Below are 22,254 nucleotides of genomic sequence, written 5' to 3'. Positions count from 1 at the left end.
TTTCTCTTTACCTTGATTACATTCCAGATTTCAACACATAACTCACTATTGTTGTTAGAGTTTCAAAACAGACTCACTATTTTTGTTGGAATTTATCCCCTAAGAATACAGCTCTATTAACAGGGAAATATTTGATAATAAGTTTTCCACTGATGAGAATGAAGAGATAAAATGTCGGTTTACAATTTCTGTATTATAGTAATTAAGTCCGCGAAGATTTAAGTTTGAAAATGAATCATTTCCCTTCCTGGAACAGCATGTAGCCAAAGTTAGTTCACAGTCTCCATACATGGGTGCAAGCACTTGCTGGAACCCCAATTCCTAAAGCTGTCTCTGGTTCCCGCTCGTTCCACATCCACCGGCTCTGCAGAGGCATGGGCACCCGGGCCGAAAACCCGGCCGGCCGGAGCCGAGCCACCGGCCCCGGCTGGGGCTGGCCCTGTATCCCGCGGCTGTTTCCTCTTTCAATAGAACAATCTAATCTGTGCTAATTTAGCTTGAAATAGTCAAAATGACTAAAATTAGTATCAGACCCGTGGCTGTGAAAACTTGGGCGAGTGCTTGTTTAAATAAAACACAGTAACATATAACATAGGACTGGAGCGACAGCACAGCGGGCAGGGCATTGGCCTTGCATGCGGCCAACCCGGGTTAGATTCCTCTGTCCCTCTCGGAGAGCCCGGCAAGCTACCGAGAGTATCCCGCCCGCATGGCAGAGCCTGGCAAGCTACCCATGGCGTATTCGATATGCCAAAAGCAGTAACCACAAGTCTCACTATGGAGACGTTACTGGTGCCCACTCGAGCAAATCGATGAACAACAGGACGACAGTGCTACAGTAACATATAAGCACAGCGATGCTCCCACCATTAGCAGACATGCCGGCTACGCAAGGCTCTGTGGGGTCTGTGAGACCCCCTCCTGCTAACTGATTTTCTGCCACTCGCTGAGCCAGGCTGTCGGGGCAGGGCAGCGGGGCCCGGGGCAGAGGGCACGTAAGGAGAACCCAAACCTGCTGCCATCACGCAGATGCATGGAACCGGAAGTGGAGTATGTCCCCATTTCTGAATCAGGAATCCGGAAAGTTCTGGCAGGCAGCTGGATTTGAGGTACCTGGGGCCGTCTGGCCAGCCCCACAGTCATTTTCTTGGGGTGGCTCTCCTCCCCTGCTGTCCCCTCACTTGGAGCTCTCGTACCTGCGGCCAGCAGTGCGTCCCTGAGCAAGGCCAGGCTGCTTCTAATCTCCACCTCTGGGGCCCCTCCTGGGTGCTCCCACAGTGCCTCGCGCCCTCCTCCTCTGTGCCTTGCAATACTAGTGCCGGCTGCTCTGCCTGCCCGCCCTTGCCCACCCCCCACGTTTAACCTGGAAACAGAAATACCTCTGCGGCCTGGCTGGCCTGCCAGCCTGTGTTCCTCCCAGGGGCAGCACCTTGCCCGGCGATGCAGGGGTTAGTGGCCCGTAATAAAAGAACCTGCCTCCAGGGGTCTGCGAAAGGGTTGGGCTGGAGTATAAGCAAGAGTCAGGTCCCACATCTGAGAAGTGATGGATTTTCCCCGGGGCCAATAGAAGCAGGATTCAAACTGAGGGCCGGGCTGGAGTGATAGCACAGCGGGGAGGGCATTTGCCTTGCATGCAGCAGACCTGGGTTCAATCCCCGGCATCCCATATGGTCCCCTGAGCACTGCCAGGAGTAATTCCCGAGTGCAGAGCCAGGAGTAATCACTGAGCATTGCTGGGTCTGACCCAAGAAACAAAAATAAAATTAAAAAATAATAATAATTAAAAAAAAGCAGACCTGGGCTCATACTCTGCCGTTGGCACCTGCCTGGGAAAGGCTGGTGGGCACCCACAAACTCGCCAGACTCACCCACCCAAGAGGCCAGAGGCTCCTGCAGTCAGCTCTGAGCTTGACACCTGGGAAGCCTGCGTCTAACGGCCACAGATCCCGAGTCTGTGGCTTGAGTCCCCCTCCTGCTCCCCCGAAAAACATACCCGCAGTTCCTCCCGACCCTGCCTCACTGGCAGGGGCTCTGCCGAATCCCCCAAGATGACTGGAACCTGACACGCAGCAGCGCCAGAAGCACCCCTGCTGAGGCTGAGGCGGGGACCCCGGGTCCAAACACATCGCTTATTTTAGCATCCCCACACGCTGCCCCGGAAGATCAAGCAAGAGGAATCCGCGAAGAAAGACAAGCAGCTGGAAGAGGAGGAAGAGGATTCGGTCCCCGGACTGTTCTGGGACGAGGTGCTCAGAGAGTGTCGACGACAGTGACAGCAACAAGACCACAACAGCAAGATGTTTCCATCCTTGTTCCTGAGAGAAAGTGCCTGGGAAAGTCCAGGACCTCGCGCCCTTCTCAAAGTAAGGAGTCCTGACTCACCACCTTTCCTCACCCCTTTCACCGATGCTTCACTGTGTTCAAGTTCAGGGAGTACAAAAAGATGTGGGTGTTGGCCGGAGAGAGAGCACAGCAGGTAGGGCGCTTGCCTTGCACGTGGCCAACCCAGGTTCGATCCCTGACCTCCCCTATGGTCCCCTGAGCACCTCCAGGAGTGATTCAGCAGCCCCTGAGCATCACCAGGTGTAGCCCCCAAACCAAAAAGGAAATAAAACGCGGGTGATGGAGGTGGGGGAAGGACCTTTGAATTTCCCCTTTGCAGGCGACACGGAGGAGGAAAGCAGGCCCGGGGGTCCCCGACGTCCTCTCCCTCCCTGCCTTCTCTGGCTTCTATTTCACAAGGGATGGGAGGAAGCATTTCCTCTTCTAAACTCACTGGCGGTGTAGACGGGCGAGAAACACAAGCGGGACACGCAGCCTCTCTCCGGGCACTCCGAGTAGAGCACCTGGTCTGTGCGGATGATTCCGTTCCGCTCTCAGACACTGCTGCGCCCTCAATGACGCGTCGCCGAGGCCAGGAAGGAGAGGGACGAGGCCTTTCATTCGCCCTCCCTCCACACCACGACCCAGAACCCTCGACCCGGAACTCCATGCTGCCATCGCATCTACACCCTGAAACGACACCCCGGCATCCCAACAACGAAGCATCGGCGAGGGCATGCCAGAGGGACCTCGGCCCGCAGGTGCACAAACCACTGCCTGTATCCATGGGAATAAGACTCGGTCACGGTCTTCAGATCAAGCACGAAGGGAGGAAATGGTTTTGTTTGAGGCACTCGGGGCTAGGGCAGCTTCTCAGGGAGCCTGTCCAGGTGGTTCCTGGAGCAGTCCAGGGGCCGGCAGGGAGAGTTCCAGGGCGAGTGCAACGGGCCCCCGAAATCTCCATGACTTTTTGGGGGGTTTGTTTTGGTGGGGGCCACACCTGGAAAGACTCAGGGGTTACTCCTGGCTCGGCACTCAGGAACTACTCTTGGTGGTGCTCGAGGGACCATATGGGATGCCGGGGATTGAGCCTGGGTCGGCCGAAATGCCCTCCCTACCTGCTATGCTATTGCCCCGGCCCGGGGACAAACTTTTCATCTGACTTGGTGCAACAGTATACAGCATGGGGCGGAACTTATTTATAACCAGTTCCATGTTACTATAGTCACTACAAAGTGGGCTTTAACAACGTGGGCTTTTACCTCCTGAGGTAAGTGCTAATTTTAGCCTGATCTTAACATAAAAAAAAAAAAAATACAGCCTTGAAGAGGCGAAGCAACGTTGCCCAAGTCACAAGCTAGAACTGACAGGACCAAGACACCGGCCTAGTTGTTATCTTAATCCAAAGCCGTGTTCTTAAACACGCATGCCACAGTCATGAGCTGGCATGCCTGAGTGGCCACTCTGCTAGTGCTCTCCTCACTGGTATGAGAAAGAACTAGTCATCTTTCAAGGTTCTCTCAAATGCCGTCTTTTTTTTTTTTTGGCTTTTTGTGTCATACCCAGTGACGCTCAGGGGTTACTCCTGGCAGTGCTGGGGGGGGGGGGGAACCATATGGGATGCTGGGAATCGAACCTGGGTCAGCCGCCTGCAAGGCAAACGCCCTACCTGCCGTGCTATAGGTCCAGCCCCACTGTCTATTTTCTTAAACCTTCCCAAATCCCTACAAGTTTTGCACTTCCACAACTTTAAAAATAATCCGCACAAACCCCAAGAAAATAGGTATTGATCCCATTCCGACAGCAGAGGAAACAATTATCTATGGAACATCACGATGGGAGCAAGGAGGCAGGAGCGGCCACCCCGGGCATAGCAAGCCCGTCTGGGGCAGACTCCGAGGCGAGTGAGATCTGTGACCGGAAGCTCGGGGCTCAGGGCCAGGCAGGTGCGAGCTCCCTAAGCCGCTCGAGTCGAGGTCTCCTGAGCCCTACCAACCGTGGGCGGCTGACGCATGTCTCAGGTGTGTGAAGATGCCTTCAGACATGGGGCCGGAGTGACAGCACGTGATGCCTTGCACGTGGCCGGCCCAGCCAGTACCCCACAGGGCGCCCGAGCCTGCCAGGAGTGAGCACAGAGATGGGAGTAAGTCCTGAGCCCAGCCGGGTGTGGCCCCCTAAGAAAGACAGTATCCAGGAAGGGGTCAGACAGACCTGGCGTGGGGCCAGCTTCGCCTGGCCCTGCACCGGCCTCTCCCTGTTGGCTTCCCTCTCTCAGGAAGCTGCCGCACCCCCTGGGGTAATGAGGCGCCCTGTGTGCCCCGGCGCACTTGCTGATTTGCTTGGCTGGTGAATATTTGTAATATCCCCCCATATCTGTAATATCAGTTTCCTTTAAAAAAAAAAATCAGTTTCCTTAAGCTGATTCCAGAGCGTCGCGGAAGGCAGAATTGGGATTATAGTAAGTGTTGTGGGAGGAATATTAAGCCTGGGGTACAGACTTCTGCCTTGGGTGGTGGGGTCCGGGCCAGGATGAGGCTGAGACGGGCCCCGAGGGGGTGAGCCCGGCTGAGTGACCTGTGTCGGGGCCGGGATGAGCTGTCGGAGAAGCCCTGTCTGGGGTTCACTGGCTCAGCCAACACGATCCTGGGAGGGAGCAGAGTCAGACCACTGGGACTCAACGGGAAGGGACGGAGTTAAGAGCTGCAGACACGTGAGGAGAGAGGACAGGGCGAGGACGTGGAGCTGAGTGAAGGCGGAAAGGAGCCCTTGAGAAGAGGCAAAGGAACAAGGCACCGGGGCGGGGAGAAGTGGGCAGGGGGCATACCCTCCTCGGGCCCCTCCAACCTGGCGCCTGTGACGGATCAGGGAAGACCTGAGTGTAGCAGGAGTCCCGGGAAAAAGTCAGCCCCTTGGGCTGGAGTGAGAGCACAGCAGGTAGGGCATTTGCCTTGCACGCGGCCGACCTGGGTTCGATTCCCAGCATCCCATATGGTCCCCTGAGTACCGCCAGGGGTAGTTACTGAGTGCATGAGCCAGGAGTAACCCCTGTGCGTCGCTGGGTGTGACCCAAAAAGAAAAAAAAAAAAAAAAGAAAAATTCAGCCCCAAACCATGTCAGGCCGGCACCACGGTCCATGCAGGCCTCTTGAAAAATGCTTCTTCTCCACCTGTGCCGGGGCAGCTTCCTTCTCGGACCACAGGCCCGGCTTTGCCATTTCCTCCTTCCAAGCCGGGGAGGTGCCTGGAGTGGTGACCCTTCCTCACCGCGAGCGACCCAACCCCTGAGCTTCCTGCATGCAGCCCTCCAGGATTACCGGCAAGTCTCTGCAGGGGATGGAGAGAACTCTTTCTTGTGTTTTGGTTTAGGGGCCACAGCCGAAGGCTCTGCGCTCCGGGGTCACTCCTGGCAGGGCTCAGGGGGCCTAAAGGTATGCTGGGGGTGGGACCTGGGCCATCTGTCCAGCCCCAGAGAGCACTCTTGGAAGAGCCATCTGCTTTCGGCACCCATTTGCTGGGTAAAGCATGCGTGGGACATCTGGCACGGGGGTGCCCCGCAAGCCCGCCTGCCCGCCCGCCTGCCTGCCCGCCCTCTATGGGAGGGGGGGGCTCACCTGCTCTCGGCTCACACAGCCTCCAGGGGAACCGTGTTAAACAGTGCAATTAACTAGAACTGCGACAAACTCAATAACTCATCAGCCTAATGAAGCAGGACAAGGAAAATTCGACCCATTTTAATAAGCATTTTAAAAAGAAACGAGCAAGAAAGGTCAAGTGCCATTCCTGGACCCCCGGCTCTTCCCTCCGCCCCTCCGGCCATAAAGCAGTGAACGCCGCCGTGGTGCTCACAGCTACGGCCCCTTCCCCTGAAAACACAGAGCCAGCCACCCCGCCCGCCTCAAGGGCACGTCACCTCTCTCCAGCCGGGGCCGAGGGGAGAATCTCCTGGATCTATTCTTGAAGGTGTTATTATGCAAACCGGAATGGAATTCAATTACAATCTTTCTTTTCCTTATCCACCCAAACTCACCAAGAGGAACTAAATTACCAGCGATTCCAGGTTATAAAAGTGGTTTTTGCTTCCTCCCTCCTCTGGAGTCACCTTAGTCTAGAAATTCATTTTCTCTCTCTCTCTTTTGCTTCTTCCCTCCTCTGGAGTCACCTTAGTCTAGAAATTCATTCTCTCTCTCTCTCTCTCTCTCTCTCTCTCTCTCTCTCTCTCTCTCTCTCTCTCCCCCCTCCCCCCCGTGGGTGCAGGGTGCACAGCTGTTGTCCTGCCACCCTACTCAGCAGGGCACCCTGGCCTTCCCACCAGATGAACCCACCCTTGTCAGGCAGTGAGACCACAACCCATAGGCTCAGGTGCTCAGGTGCTCTCAGGGGCAGGTGGGCAGTCTCTTGGCCTGGCCTTCCCCATGACCTCTGACCTCTGAGGATGGGTAGGTGAGCACCACGGCCAGGGTGGACATGAGGCAGGCCTGGCCCAAGAGAGAACCTGGAATTCCCAGGGTGTAAGCCGGGAGTGTCACCTGCCACACTCTTCACACACACACACACACACACACACACACACACACACACACACACACACACACACACACACACACACACACACACACACACACACACACACTACCACTCTCCTCCTCCTCCTCCTCCCCGGCCCTGCACCCACGCTGGAAGACTCATTGTAGGAGCAACTGAGGCCCCGAGCCGAGGAGCTGGTCCAGCGTCACAGGGTGACAAGCTGCGGTGGCATCACACGCCGAGCCCCAAAGCTACTGGCGGCACTTGGGCCAACGCCTGATCATCGAACAATTGAAGTGTCCTTCAACCTCGTACCCATGCTCCCGGCCCCTGCACCCAGCCCTCTTGGAAGGACGCTGGGGAAGGGGTGCATCTGGAGGGCGCGCCCCCTCCTGGGAGAAGCCACCTTGCTTAGATGCTTCTGCACCCCCAGGAGTCGGGGGCCTGCCTGCTGGGCGGGTGGGGCAGGGCCCCTTCGGCCTGGGGTGCCCTCTCCTTCCTCCCTCCCCGCCGCGCTCCAAACTCACTCACTCACAGCCCTAACTCACTTTCCTCCACGTTTCCCGAACCCGTGACGGGCGCCCACCCGACGCTCCTCTACTGCGTACAGCATCACGGCACTGTGGTTCCCCATAAACATACCCGAGCATCCCCCAAACTGCTGACTACGTAAGGCTGTTAAGTCGCCCCGATTCCATGGGGCACAAAGCCAGGCCCCCTCTCCTGTTTCTGTTCGGAAGCTGGCTCGAGAGCCCGTGCCAGCAACCCCCCTGGCTCCCCCTCGGGGGGTCTGGCCCACAAAGCCCCTCTCTTTCTCATGCTCTTCCGGGCCCTAATCCCGAGACAGGCCAGCGGCTGAGCCTGGGCCAGGATGGAGTGACAGAGGCAGATGCGGACACGCCGGGTCCAGAGGCCGGACTAAAAAGAAAGGCTGATGACAGCCGCCCGGAGCTTCCGACTGGCTGGTTCCTGGCTGTGGTGCTGAGTCAGCAGCTGATGGGTAACTAAAAGCAGCACGTCCTGGAGGGGGCTGGAGAAAACTTGGGTTGACAACCAGTTATTTTTTTTTTGACAACCATTTGTTTAGCTTCTAAATAAGCTGAAGTGACCGTGGGGGTGTGGCACCCCCACAACACATACTCCGTGTGTAAGGCTGACAAGTATCCATCTGAGCTGACACCAACTGTACCGCCTTCAATCTGGGGGGCTCCAGGGAGAACCCCAAACTCATGTTGGTCTTTTAGGGAAGGAACGCTTCCTGAGAAAGTAATATCCCGGGCCAGAGAGTCAGCACGGTGGGTGGGGCATCTGCCTTGCATCTGGCCAACCCTGGCTTGGTCCCCGCCAGCCCACACGGTGCCCTGTCCCCGCCAGGAGTAATTCCTGAGCGCAGAGCCAGGAGTAAGCCCTGAGCACCCCAGGTGTGGCCTGAAAAGCAAAGCAAAACAAGAGCAGCATCCGTACCCAGGACCCGCCAAGGCGGCCGGGCAGGCAGAGGGGCTGCAGATGGAGCACGGCAGGAGCGAGGAGCAGGGAGCACTCGAGAGGGGCCCAGGGGTGCTCCCCTTGGGCTGACGCTGCTGTGTGCCAGCTGAGCTGTGCCAGTGTGCCAGGTGATGCGCAGGGACACACACAGCCTATGCACAGGAACACACACGTGTACACACACAGTCTCTCTCTCACACACACACACACACACACAGAGTCAGCCCATGTGCAGAAACCCAACACATGCACACAGAGTCACACACAGAGTCACACACACAGTCAGTACATGTGCAGGAACACACACACACACACATATACAATCAGCCCATAAGCAAGCAGAAACACACAGGTGCACACAGAATCACACACACACACACACACACACACACACACACACGTCCTCCCCCCCGCCCTGCAGGGGAAGCCCCACATTGTCTCACTCCTGCCCGACCCTAGGCATCAGGGCGTGGGGTGCAGGGCGGGGGGCGGCCCAGGGCTGTGCCCCTGGAGGGGTCCGCATCTCTCCAGGCTCTGCCGGGCTGGGATGCAGAGAGCCTCCTCGGCAGCCCCGTCACGGCCTCCCGCGCCTCCCAGGAGCTGTCTTACCAAGCCATTGCCCTCACTAATATCCTGTTATCAAATTCCGAACGTGCGTACTCGAAACCAAATGTACTGTTACCAGCACGCGGCCGCTGGGCACAGCTTTCCACGGGAAGACAGCTGCTCGCTGAATCTGTCACCGCTCGGCGCAGGACCGCGCCCAGAGAGGCAGAGTCTGCGCCGGGTGATGCTTCCACACGGCCTCGAGGCCCTCGATGGGACCAGCAGGGCGGCCCGGAGGCGTTTCCTGGATTCCAGGACCAAGTCGAGGCAACCAGGTCTGCTCCTCTGACTCTTAACACACTGACATGAGAGCCTGCGCCCAGGAGTCTGGCGCCTTCATCTCAGAGGCCACAGGAGCAGCCACGGACTGGCTCCTTCCTGAGTGCTCTCATCGAAAACCACACGGGGGCCTAAATAAGCGTGTAATGCAGTGGTGCCAGGGCCGTGGCGGTCTCCTAATAGCTGACCCGCAGACCCAATCTCCGCCCCCTTCCCATCCCGTCTCTGAATTTCCACAGAGGACAGGGCAAAGGTGCCGTAGAGGCTCAGCAGGTCTCTGGCCAGTGCCCGGCCCCTCTCTCCTGTGGGGCGACCGGGACCTCCTCTCCTTCTCGGACCTCCAGGCTACAGTTCTCTGCCCTGCCCAGTCCTGCCCTCCCTGACTCCTGCTGGCCCTGGGGAACTGAGTCGATCAGAGGAGACACCGAAGATGACTCCAAAGACAGGTCAGACCACCTTCCTGCCAGCTGCTCCAGTCTGGGAGAGACTGACCAGCTTGACCCGAGAAGAACAGAAAGGAGGATTGTTTTTTTCCCTCCCGCCCCCTCAAAAAAAAAATTCATAAAAGAACTGTGACTTACAAAAACTCAACTTGGTAGCTGAGTTTCAGGCATATCAATCATAAATACGTCAACACGACCCCCCCCCCCCCGCTCCCCCGCCAGTGTCAATTTCCCTCCCCCATGTGAGCCCCTACTCCATCCCATCCCCCACCCGCTGCCTGGACAGGCACGTTAGAGTTCGGTGGCTGTGGCTCAGGGCACGTGTCTTCGGGGTCACCGAGTCTGGGCTGTGCTGCTCTCCACACCAACAGCCCAGCGGGAGCCCCCCACCCCTCACCCCCGCTCCGCTCTTCCCCTTCCCTCCCCCGCCCTGATTTCTTTCTATCTCTGTCCTTCTCCCTAAGCTCTGGGGTCAAGGGTGACCTGGGCATCACCCTTTACTGCACGACATCTCCTCGCCACTCTGTACGCCACGGGCCAGTGAGACCACGCTGCGAGCTTCCACATGCGGCAGACAGGAGCTTTGGCGCAGGGGGGTGAGGAAGGTGAAGGATCCTGCGGGCACCAGCTTCCCGGCCACGGGCGGGAGGAGTTCCCCCAGAGCACGGGACAGACGCTTCCTCTGACATACCCCCATCAGCCAAAGCCACAGCGCGGGCTCAGCGCCCCCCCTCCCCCTGTCCTTGGTCACACTCCCAAGAAAACCCTGCAGTCCAGTAGCTTCCTTCCCTGGCATCACCGTCAGTGGTGGCTCGGGGGTGGGGGGGTATTTCTGGGGGAAACAGATGGAGCAGTGGGCTGAGATGGTCCCACCGGCAGCTTTCGGGGCGCAAAAAAGGCGGGAGGGGGAAGCCGGGCAGCAGTCAACAGTTTGGGGGACTCCTGGTGTTGGCCCAATCCGACTTCAATACAGACATACATGAAAGGGCCTTGCCGGAGGTGACAGGTGCCGCTGCCACCTCGTCACTCTTCCCCAAAGGGTCTTTGATCAGAGAGACACGGGTGAGGGAGAAGACGACACAACCTCTGCCCGAGACTCACGGGCCAGAAGGAAAAAGGAGCCGCCACAGTTGGAGCCAGCAGAGGAGGGGGAGGGGAGACAAAGGCCACTGGGGACCAGAGGCACCCGGGATGCGGGGACCAGGCAGCCCTCCTCCCTCTGGCTCCCCCCACAGGGAGGGCTGCTCCCAGGAACCCACCTTCGTGCTCCTTCTCCGTCGTGCCCACCTTCTTGATCTTCCGGGGCGACTTCATGAAGAGGGGGAAGATGGTTCGCAGGCCAAGAATATCCACAAACTTGTGGCAGTTGTCGGTGCCCTCGGGGCCGATCATGGCGTGGTCCAGGACTTTGAGGGCGCTGCTCCGGGAAATCTTCTTTTCTCTGGGAACGAGAGGTTCTGAGTGAGGTCCTTCCAGGCCACAAACAGGGGCCAGAGACACTGTCACAACGGGCCCAGGCACGCGCCCCGCATGCCGGCTCTGGTTTCATCCTGAGCACCACCAAGAGCCAGGAGGAGCCCCTGAGCACTGTCCGGTGTGGCCGACCCCCCAGGCCCCCAAGGCAAACATATTTACTGCAGCATTCACCATAGGACAGGTAAAAGGAAAATTAAGAGTATTCAAATATGTACCAGTGAGAAAATAGGACTAATTATGGGATAGCTCAATGGAATGTTACACATTTGTGGACAATTAGGAGCCGGCAGGAAAAATGAGCAAACGCGGATGACACAAAAAGTCACAAAAAGTCAGAATTCTGCATTGAAGCACAGCCTAAATTACTTTTAAAATGTGCACTGAAAAAAGATGGGAAAGAAACGGATGGAAATGCAAATGGAAGTTATTTCTGGGGTGGCGGGGGTATGGGAGGCCTAGTCTCTTGTCTCTTTCATTTTTTGAGAATGCTTTACAGAGATATTCAACTCACATAACAATTCACCCATTTAAAATGTACAACTCAACATTTCAGTCTATTCACAGACACGAGCAGCCAGCACCTGGACGAGAAACCCCCTCCCGGCCCTTCAGCTGCCCGCATCACACCCTGCCCTGCCAGCCCCGCCTCGGGCCTCCCCCGCCTTGGGCCTCCACTGCCCCCTGTCCTCCCCCGCCCCCCAAGACGTACTTCCTTTCTCCATGGATCTGTCTACTCTGGACACCTCAAGGAAGCAGGATCAAACAAGTGATCATCTGTGACCGATCTAAAACAAGCAAAACCCCTCCCAAAACAACTACAACAAACCCCTTTCTCGGGAGCTGGAGAGGAGAGATAGCCCATGGCCAACCTGGGTTCGATTCCCCGCGCTCCATCTGCTCTCCAGAGTCCGCCAGGAGCGACCCCTGAACACAGAACCTGGAGCAAGCCATGCGGTCCCCGAACAACACAGAAGCCTTTGGAAGGGGCCACACCCATCAGAGCCCCGATACCGTGCAGCCGGCAACCCTAGGGGCGCCGGGCACCAGAGATGAGTTCAGGGCCGCACACAGGCTGGGGATGTCCAGGCCCCCAGCCCCCTGCGACCAGCTTCACCCCGAGGATGATGTTTCTCGGGGCTCAGCCTCGTCGTCACACGCACAGCACTTCCTTCTTCCCCATGGCTGGACACCAACCCACCCGAGGGAAACGTCGAGCTCTCTCTGGCCCTTCGCCCACCCCTGGACATGGGGTGGTCGCCTCCTCCAGCTCTGGCTAGTGCTGCAGGAAAGGTCCCCCCCAGGCTCGGGTTTGGGGCCGGGGAATAGGTTTTCATTTTCTTACTGTGTATTAGATTCGGGCAAAGGCGTTTCTTTGTTCAAACGTTTTTTTTTTGGGGGGGAGGGCAGTTTGGGGTCAGACCTAATGGGGCCTGGGGGTTCCCTGCCCCGGCCTACACTCGGGGGTCGTTCCCAGAGAAGCTCGGGAGAAGCAGGCCTTGCCCGGGATGGAACCGGGGCCAGCCGGGAGGCAGGAGGGAAGCCGTCTGTCTGTCCGGCTTCGAGGCCGGACCTTCTGAGGAGCTGTCAGGTGGCTTCCCGACGTGGCTGCACCATCCTGCATTCCCAGGAGCCGTTTACAAACTGTGATTTCCGGAGCTGTGTGCCCCCGTGCGTTACTGGCACTTTGCTTCCGGGCATCCTGGTGGGTGTGAGTGCCAGATCTCGTGCTGCCTTTGGCTCACGTTTCCCTAATAATGAACGGCCCACACATATTTTCTTGGTCGTCCGTGTATGCCTTCCCTCTCTCCCTTTTGGTCTGCAGGACAGAACTGGTAGGTGCTTGAGGGCTGCTCCCAGCTCAGGGCTTGGGGCCCGCATGGTGCCAAGGACTACACCAGGGTTGTCCGTCTGTCTGTCTGTCTGTCTCTCTCTCCCTGCCTCTGGAGAAAGATCTACTTGCATTCTTTGCCCACCCTTAAATTAGCTTAATTCAATTCTCTTTATAACTGAGTTATAACAGTGCTTCATTCTAGACAGAAGTCCCTTTACAAATATATAATCCGCAAGCATTCCATTCCAAATGCTGTCTCTTCATTTTCTTTATAGCGCTCTTTGAAGAAGAAAGGTTTCCATTTTGATGAAGTCCAAGATAGTTATCATTTTCTGTTTTTTAATTGTGCTTTTCTTAAAAAAAAAAATCCTATCTAAGAAACACTGCCAAATGCAGTAGCACCAAGATTTAATCTATGTTTTTGTCTAAGACTTTAAGAGTCTGAGTCCTTAAATTTTGTACGTATGTGGTGTGAGATTAAGGGAGCGACTTCATCCTTTTGAATCTCGACATCTGATTTCTGAGGACCGCTGGCTGAGTCTGTTTTTTCCTCGTTCCATCGCTGTGGTGTTCGTGCTGGAAATCGGTTGGCCAGAGACACCTAGATTTCCAATTTTATTCTATTGATTTATGCCAGCACTGCACTATCTTCATTATCACTGCTTTGTAGTGAGCTTTAAAATAGAAAATTCTACACTTGCACCACCGCCCCCCCTTTCAGGATGATTTACTTTTTTTTTGGTAGGAAGTAGTTTGGGTCAGACCCAGAGATGATCAGGGGTTACTCCTGGCAGTGCTCAGGAGACCAGAAGGAATACCAGGGATTGAATCCGGGTCAGCCGTGTGCAAGGCAAACACCATTCCCTCTGTACTATCGTTCCGGCCCAACTATAGGCCTTTAATTTCATTTCATTGCTTGAGTGGCCTGGCCAGGTCTCTAAGTCCAGAGTCAGAAAAACGTATTCGGGGCTGGAGCGGTAACACAGCAGGTAGGGCATTTGCCTTGCACGCAGCTGACCCCGGGTTCGATTCCCAGCATCCCATATAGTCCCCTGAGCAACGCCAGGAGTAATTCCTCAATGCACGAGCCAGGAGTAACCCCTGTGCATCGCTGGGTGTGACCCAAAAAGAAAAAAAAAAAAAAAGAAAGACATATGCATCTTGGTGGCATCTTGACATGTCTTTTACCTGATGGCAGGGAAGAAACATCCTATTTTCATCGTTAAACAAAACACTGGTGGCAGAGTTCTTGCAAGTGTGCCCTGCCTACGATTCCTCATTAGAGCACTTTTTATCATGAGAAGGGGCTGTTGACAAGGTGGTTTCCCTGCACCTTAGTCCTCTCTCTTCTTCTACGTACACATCTTTCGTTTTTGCCCTAATGAACATGTAGTGCACCTTTTCAGAATTAGAGGCGATCAGATCTTCTCAGGAACATCTACTGGTGATTCTGTCCCCGGGAAGGCATCCCCCCAGTGAGTGCTTCTCTTGAAGAGCCTGTCGGAGCCTAATTTCCCTTAGCCTGCCACTGTTTACCCCCTCGCCGCAGGAGAGGGGAGCACCCAGCCAGCAGCTTGGGATCGCAGCGCGGCTGATCCACCCACCAAGTGAACGTGATATTTACCGAGTGCTTACGCTGCCATGGGGCAGGCTCGAGGGGGAGAGAAAGAGCTTGGTTTCTGTTTTGAAAGCATTAAATCTATTTAGAGAGACTAAATTAATATAGAACAAATAGGGAAAGGTACAAGCCAGCATATAATTTCCCCCATGTATCATTCAATCAACAAATATTTACTGGATACCTCTTCTGTGAACAGGACAGATCCAGAAATCCCTTGATCGAGGAGCTTGAACCCAGCAACGGGAAACAGATGGAAAAAAAAAATCAAGATACAGTTTGCCAGGAGTGTGAAGGAACGAGTACGGAGGGGACCCGAGGCCAAGGAAGACCATTCTGAGGGCCACGGCTGGGCTGAGATCTGAGCAGTCACATTTGCTGATCACGTACATTTCCTTTGCTTTCCATGTTTGGCTTTTGGACCAGGCTCGGCGGTGCTCAGGGATCACTCCTGGCGGGGCTGGGAGGGGCCATACGAGGTGCCAGGGACTGAACCCAGGTTGGCCGTGTGCAAGGCCAGTGCCCTACCCACTGCACTATGCTCTAGTCTCATGCACATCTTCAGGGCAGAACGTTAAAGAGAGGAGCGGTGAGCACAAAGGCTCCGAGGTAGAGACGGGCCGGCAGCGTGGAAGGAGAGGCCTGCAGCGGGCTCCGACCTGGGTCAGAGAGGAAAGCGAGGCCCGGTCAAGCCCACGCCCCTCACGCCTGCAGGCCACAAAAAGCCCTCCAGGAAAAGAACTTAGCCTAGAAATTAAAACGACACCATTCAGCCTGTATGTCCCGAGACTAATATGTAATATGTGTCAGTTGAGTCACATAGACACATACAGAGAGGGGGGCGGAGAGAGGGGGAGAGTAACTATATGTGGGGAAAATGGATAAGGTAGATGCAAATGCAAATATCTGAAAGGAAGTGAGGAAGGAATGAAGATAATAAAGCCTAGAGAAGAGGCCATCTAACTCAATATTCACACCGAATATTCTTAAATGTGAAAAATTTAATATTTTAGGGTATCAAAAATTAAGATTTTTTTCAAAGGGAGGGGAAATTAATAGATGAAGCAAGATGACTAGTCCAGGACAGGGAGGTGATCCTGATGAAGAGGAGGCACTCTTCCTCTTCCTCAGTGACTGACTCGGAACCCAAAGGAATCAGAGACATCCCTTTAGGACAGTCTCGCAGAGGCAACTGTTACTGTTAAAACATCCCATGACTGGGGCGGGAGGCTAGAGGGCAGCGGGCAGGGCACTTGTCTTCCATGCGGTGAACCAGGTTTGATCCCCAGCACTCCAAATGGTCCCCCAAGCACCGCCAGACATAATTCCTGAATGAAGAGCCAGGAGTAACCCCTGAGCATCGCTGGGTGTGGCGAGCAGACAGACAAAAACACGCCACTAGCACAGGACTAATGGTGACAAAAAATGCCATCTGGGCCGGGCAGCCAGGCCCGCCCGGGAGTGAGGAGGGACTGGGGCAAGGCGGCTGGAGGTGCCCTTCCCGCCACCCCTCTCTGGGTCACCAACGACTGTGTCCACGATAGAACTGGAAGGCAACTTTCCAGGACGACCCTCAGAACTGGGCAAACCAAGATGGATGTCAATATTCCCACTTTCCCTCCATCTGCAATGGGATCTATAGACAATCCAGTGGCACCCAAGCCAACTAGAGAGCTTAAAAGGGGAGGAAAAAAGATTAACCAGCATGTTAGCCACTAGAAATTATAAGCTCTGCATCCCTCGTTTCCTCCCCCCATCCCTTCCTCCCTTCCCTCTCTTTCCTGCAACACCCAGCAATGTTTAGGACTTACTCCTGGCTCTGTGCTCAAGAGAGATGTAATGCTAAGCTATGAGCATTCCATCTGACAGATGGAGATAACTGATGGTATCTGGGCGTATTCAGCAAAGGTGTCCAAGGAAGGGAGCCTGGGACCGGAACCTGGAGAGAGAGTCGGCAAGGTAGAGAAGAGAGAACGATGGCCAGGGCGGTCGTGGTGGGCAGGCGGCAGAAGCCCAGGAGAGGAGGGGGCCAGAGGTTGACACTGAGTGCCCTGAGCTCCGAGTGACCAGCGGCAGGAGGACTACTAAGATGTGGGCACCAAGAGGTCATGGCAGGTCCTGGAGTGTCGCCAGGGAGCCTGGGCTCCAGGCCACAGATGCTAGCATGCCAGGTTTAGTCCGGAAAAGCAGGGCACGGGCCAGATACGTTCAGAAAGCATCTCTGGGCTGGGGGGAGGTGGGGGAAACGAGGGGCCGGAGCCAGGGAGCCTGGGGGAGGGCTGTCAGGAGGCATTGCCAGCAGCACCAGTGGACACTGAGAGGGCAGTGGCATGAGAAAGGCTTATTTGTGAGATATGAAATCCTAAACAGTAGGAGCCGAGGACATGAGGTTCAAATTCAGTCGAAAGTGGTGTGTGTGTGTGTCCATCCGACCTCCCTCCCTCTGTGTGTGTGTCCATCCGACCTCCCTTCCTCTCTGTATGTCTCTTCCCTCCCTCCCTCCCTCCCTCCCTCCCTCCCTCCCTCTCTCTCTCTCTCTCTCTCTCTCTCTCTCTCTCTCTCTCTCCCCTCCCTCCCTCCCTCCCTCCCTCCCTCCCAAGATGAAATTCTAACCAGGAGCCTAGAAAGTAATGTATTCGTTTTCACGGCAGCTGGACTCCAGCATCCGACCTTACAAACTCGAATTTACAAAGGCTCTGACTAGAGTAGATAATCATGTGAGCAGAAATAAGGAAACTGAGCCCCAATCTCCTCATTGTTTAGTCACTCAGGGAAAAGCCTCTCGAAAGGAATGACGGTCACCTAACAGGGCACCTCCGGCTGCTGCTCGGCATACGCTCAAGCATTTCACAGGAACAGAGAGTCGTCTGAAATACTAAAGGTACAAGGACTCTCTGGGTGAGCCAAATCTCCCTTTTTTTTTCCCTACCCAAGCAAATTCCACAAACAACAGACTTTGAAAGTAAACCCCCTTCTTCTTTAGGCAGACAGCCCAAGACACGTTTAAGGGGGGGCAGTAATTGCATATTGATCCCCATTTACACAAGCTGCAAGGAGGTGAACTTTGGAATATTCATTGGGCTCAAGTTCAGGCTTTTAGCAATCAATAGCTGTTTGGCCTGACTTTCGGGGTTGACTTTATTTGAAATATTTATCCTACTGGAGGACAAGCAGTTTATCTTAGTCTTGTCTGGGTTCATCGGGGTGTCGATCATGCAAGTGCCCGCCACTGTGAGGTCGGGGCCGAGTCCCCCACGACTCCCAGCGGGGCCAGAGTGACCCCGATTTCGGGGAGGCCGAGGGGACGGGGTCCCGGGGTCGCTCTGCTCAGCTTGTTCTCCAGTACACAGAAACACGCGTTCTCCGTCGAATTTGTTTGCTTGTTTGCTCTTTCGTTGGAGTTATAAGGTGCCCACCAGGGGCCAGCGGGCACTGAGACGGAGGGCGGGGAGGAAGCTTAGAGGAAACAAGTTTGAAGGGCAAGAAAAAGTGGTCCAGCCTCCTTGCTGCCTGGCCAAGGGAAACTGAGGCGTGAAACAGTAGCGGCGGGCATTCGGCACAGGAGCCTGAGCCACTGGGCCCGCCTGGGCAGGAAGCCTGGCCCGCGTTGGGGGAGATGGTTCTTACTTGCTTTTTCATGTCCAGGATAAAGTTCCTGTCCATGAGTACCCCCAAGACAGAAGGCCGCTGGCTGGGGTCCAGGACGGGCAGTCAGACACGGGCCCCAGAAACCTTAACACCCCGCCACTAACCACATGTGTGAGATGTGGGGTGGGGTCACCAGCACTGTGAGGGTCCCCCAGCAATGCCAGGAATGAGGGCTCCCATGTCAGGCACCTCAAAAAAGAAAAAAAAGTGGGAGGTGGGAACCAAAAAAGGGACAAAGAAGAGAGGGAGTGACTGAGAACAAAAACACCAGGAGAGCAAACCAGGGGGGAGGGGTTGGGGGTGGGGCAGCGGCAGTGGAGCCCGTGGGGGGGGCACCCCCTGATCTCTCGGGCACGATGCTGTCAGTGAGTGTGAGCACCGCAACTGAGGGGTGCGGCCCGTGGTGTGCATCTGTGTGAGCCCCACAGTGATGCCCCCCACCCCCCGTCGTGTGCCACGAGTGAGTGTGCAGCCCTCCCCCCAAGGAACGGAAGCCCCGGCCGAGTCTGGGTGTGGTGCCCACTCGCCCCAACAACTAAGAGCGGGGAAGGGGAAGGAGGGGAGGGGCAGAGAGAGGGGGACTGAAAATAAAACCCTGTTAAAGCAAAGGGAGGAGGGAAGACGGCACCGAGGAAGAGGAGGAGGAGGAAAACTGCCCCTCTGAAGGAGCCCAAGCAAACGTGAGAACCAATAAAATGGCGGCAGTGGGGGTGGGGTGGGGAAATCAAAAGAACAGAACAACCTTTGGCAGGGTCGATGAGCCCAACTATTAATCACTATATCGATACATCACTTTAAACGTAGGTGACCTCAGCACCTCAGCAAGGCAGGCCTGCTGCTTGCTGGGTGAAGGGGAGTGAGGCTGTGTGTGTGTGTGTGTGTGTGTGTGTAAGAAGAGTGAGTCTCCATGCTTGCGTGGTGTGTATGTGTGTGAAAGAGAAGTGAGTCTCCATGCTTGCGTGGTGTGTGTGTGTGTGTGTGTGTGTGTGTGTGTGTGTGTGTGTGTATGTGAAGGCTTGGCTCACACATGGGGCAGCTCAGGGTGAAGGGGAGTGAGGCTGTGTGTGTGTGTGTGTGTGTATGTGTGTGTGTGAGAGAGAGAAAGAGGAGTGAGTCTCCATGCTTGCGTGGTGTGTGTGAAGGCTTGGGTGTGTGTGTGTGTGTGTGTGTGTGTGTGTGTAGGCTTGGCTCACACATGGGGCAGCTCGGGGCGCAGTGCCGGGGACTGGCGAGGCCCCAAGCCGAGTAAGTGATAAGACAGTAAACAGGAGCCCCACTCATGACAAAACCCAGGCATGCGGGACTAGTCACTGAAAACCCCAGGCTTCACGGAGTCGGGGTTGGGGGGCGACCTCCCCCATCTTCCCACCGCTCGGGTTTCCTGGCAGCCACGCCCAAGAACGGCCTCTTTTTTTTTTTAATTTTTATTTTATCACCATGTGGAAAGTTACAAAGTTTTCAGGTTTATGTCTCAGTTATACAATATTCAAACACCATCCCTTCACCAGTGCCCATATTCCACCACCAAAATCCCCAGTATACCCCCACCCCCAACTGTATAACTGATGAATTTCACTTCATTTTCTCTTTACCTTGATTCCGAAGAACGGCCTCTTTACGGGCATTAACGGCCTGACTCAGAGACTCACAAACGAATCTCGGAAGACAGCGGCACAATGCAGAGATGCCTCTGGACCCCAAATATTTAAAAAAATTTAGAATTACGCTTTCATGGCCACAGGACATCTCATACTATTCATAACAAGCAGTGCAAAATAAATCATTTAGCATCTGCCTGTGGGGCAGACTTTGGGTGGTGATGGGAAAATTCAAAATAATGGTGGTGGGAAGGTTTAGTAATGGTGGTGGGATTGGTGTTGAAATGTGGAGTGTAAACAATTACTGTGAACTTTATGTAAATGAAATTAATTTTTTTTTTTTTTTGCTTTTTGGGTCACACCCGGTGATGCACAGGGGTCACTCCTGGCTCTGCAGTCAGTAATTACCCCTGGTGGTGCTCAGGGGACCATATGGGATGCTGGGAATCGAACCCAGGTCATCCACGTGCAAGCCAAATGCCCTACCTGCTATATTATCGCTCCAGACCCTTAAATTTTTTTTTTTAAAGTTATGTGGAGGGGCTGGAGTGATAGCACAGCGGGTAGGGCGTTTGCCTTGCACGTGGCCAACCCGGGTTCTATTCCCAGCATCCCATATGTCCCCTGAGCACCGCCAGGAGTATTTCCTGAGTGCATGAACCAGGAGTGACCCCTGTGCATCACCAGGTGTGACCCAAAAAAGAAAAAAAAAAGTTATGTGGAGTTTATTCCTGCTTTAGTCAGTTTAATCAGTGGCTGAATAAATAGCAGTACTCCTACATCTAATAAAAAAGGCAGTAGACAGGTTTCATTTAAAAAAAGATAAATTATTATTATATACAATTTATAATAATATATGATGAGATATATTATTATATTAGTGTTCTAGGGCCACCATAACAAAACGACACAGACTGGTTGGACCAAGGGAAGAAATGTGCACTGTCTCACAATTCTGGAGACGGAGTCCAGGATGAACGCGGCGCCAGGGCTGGGTTCTGGGGAACCAGGGCTGGGTTCTGCGGAACCCTCACCCTGGGCCTGCAGAGAGTTGCTGTCTGTTTGTTTGTGGACCATATCAGCCATCAGCTGTGCTCAGGGGCTGCTCCTGATTCTGAGCGCAGGAATCTCTCCTGGCGGGGCTCAAGGGAACATAAGGGGGGCTGGGGATGGAACCCAGGTCGCATGCGTGCAAGGCAAGCGCCCTCCCGCCATACTATCTCTCCAGTTCCGGTCTCTGTCTTGACAGACCTTCTATCCTGTGTCCACACAGCTGGGGTCTCTTGCTGTGCTCAGAACTTCTACTAGATTAAGGACCCACCAGTTCAAACTCATCTAACCTGTTTCACCTCCTTAAGGGCCCTACTTCCAAATGCAATCACCTTGGGAGTTAGACTTTCAGTGTCTGAACCGGGGGGCAGGGAGACCAAACTCAGATAAAAGATACATACTCTGCTTTAATACTAAGCAAGAAAAATCTGAGGGGGCTACATTAGCGTCAGACACAGTATCTATATTATTGACTATCATTTCAATCGAGCAAAAGAGCAAATATTTCTAAATGTTTAAGCACCACAAAACACTTGAAGTAAAAATTCACAGAACTGAAAAGAATCCACCATTATCATCAGGTTTCAACACCATCTCAGCAACTAATAGACCAAGTCTGTAAGGAAACACAAGACTCAAGCAACATTCTCATTAACCTGAACTGATATTTATAGAAAAAACATTCCATTCAATAACAGCAGAATATATATATATATATTCTTTTCACATGCTCAAGAAATATTTAGGAAGACTGATGATGGGTTTTTGGGGTATATTTTTGTCTTGGGGCCACACAGAACTATACTCAGGTTTTACTCCTGGCTCTGTGCTCACGGATCACTCCTGGTGGGGGTTGGAGGCCTTATGGGAAGCCAGGGATTGAACCTGTGCCAGCCGGCAAATGTACTCTTGCTCCGGCCCAACCCTGATTATGTTTTGGGTCAAAAAAAAAAAAGGCGTTAATAAACCTAAAAAGACTTAAATAAAAAAGACTTAAATAAAAAAAACACTGGATAATGGTGTTAAAGTAGAAATCAAAAATATTTGGAAAATCTTCACATACCTGGAAACTAGGGCTGGAGCGATAGCACAGTAGTAGGGCGTTAGCCTTTCACGCGGACAACCCGTGTTATATTCCTCCGCCCCTCTCGGAGAGCCCGGCAAGCTACTGAGAGTATCTCGCCTGCATGGCAGAGCCTGGCAAGCTACTCGTGGCGTATTCGATATGCCAAAAACAGTGACAGTAAATCTCACAATGAGAGATGTTACTGGTGCCCGCTCGAGCAAATCGATGAGCAACGGGATGACAGTGAGTGTGACAGTGACCTGGGAACTAACCCACATGCCTTTAAAGAACTCCGGGGTCAGATATAAA

General features: G+C 54.3%; 1 protein-coding gene across 1 annotated transcript in view; it reads right to left on the bottom strand.

Annotated features, from left to right (window-relative positions):
• CTNNBL1 (catenin beta like 1) overlaps positions 1–22,254 on the bottom strand; it is a 185,939-nt gene that overhangs the window by 50,725 nt on the left and 112,960 nt on the right. Inside the window, exon 11 of the mRNA XM_004612494.3 lies at positions 10,918–11,099. Coding sequence (XP_004612551.1) covers positions 10,918–11,099 — 182 coding nt within the window. The remainder of the gene's footprint in view (positions 1–10,917; positions 11,100–22,254) is intronic.

This window comes from Sorex araneus, chromosome 5 (assembly GCF_027595985.1).
Source record: "Sorex araneus isolate mSorAra2 chromosome 5, mSorAra2.pri, whole genome shotgun sequence".
In the NCBI taxonomy this organism is placed as follows: Eukaryota; Metazoa; Chordata; class Mammalia; order Eulipotyphla; family Soricidae; genus Sorex; species Sorex araneus.
This window is presented reverse-complemented; position numbering and strand designations above follow the sequence as displayed.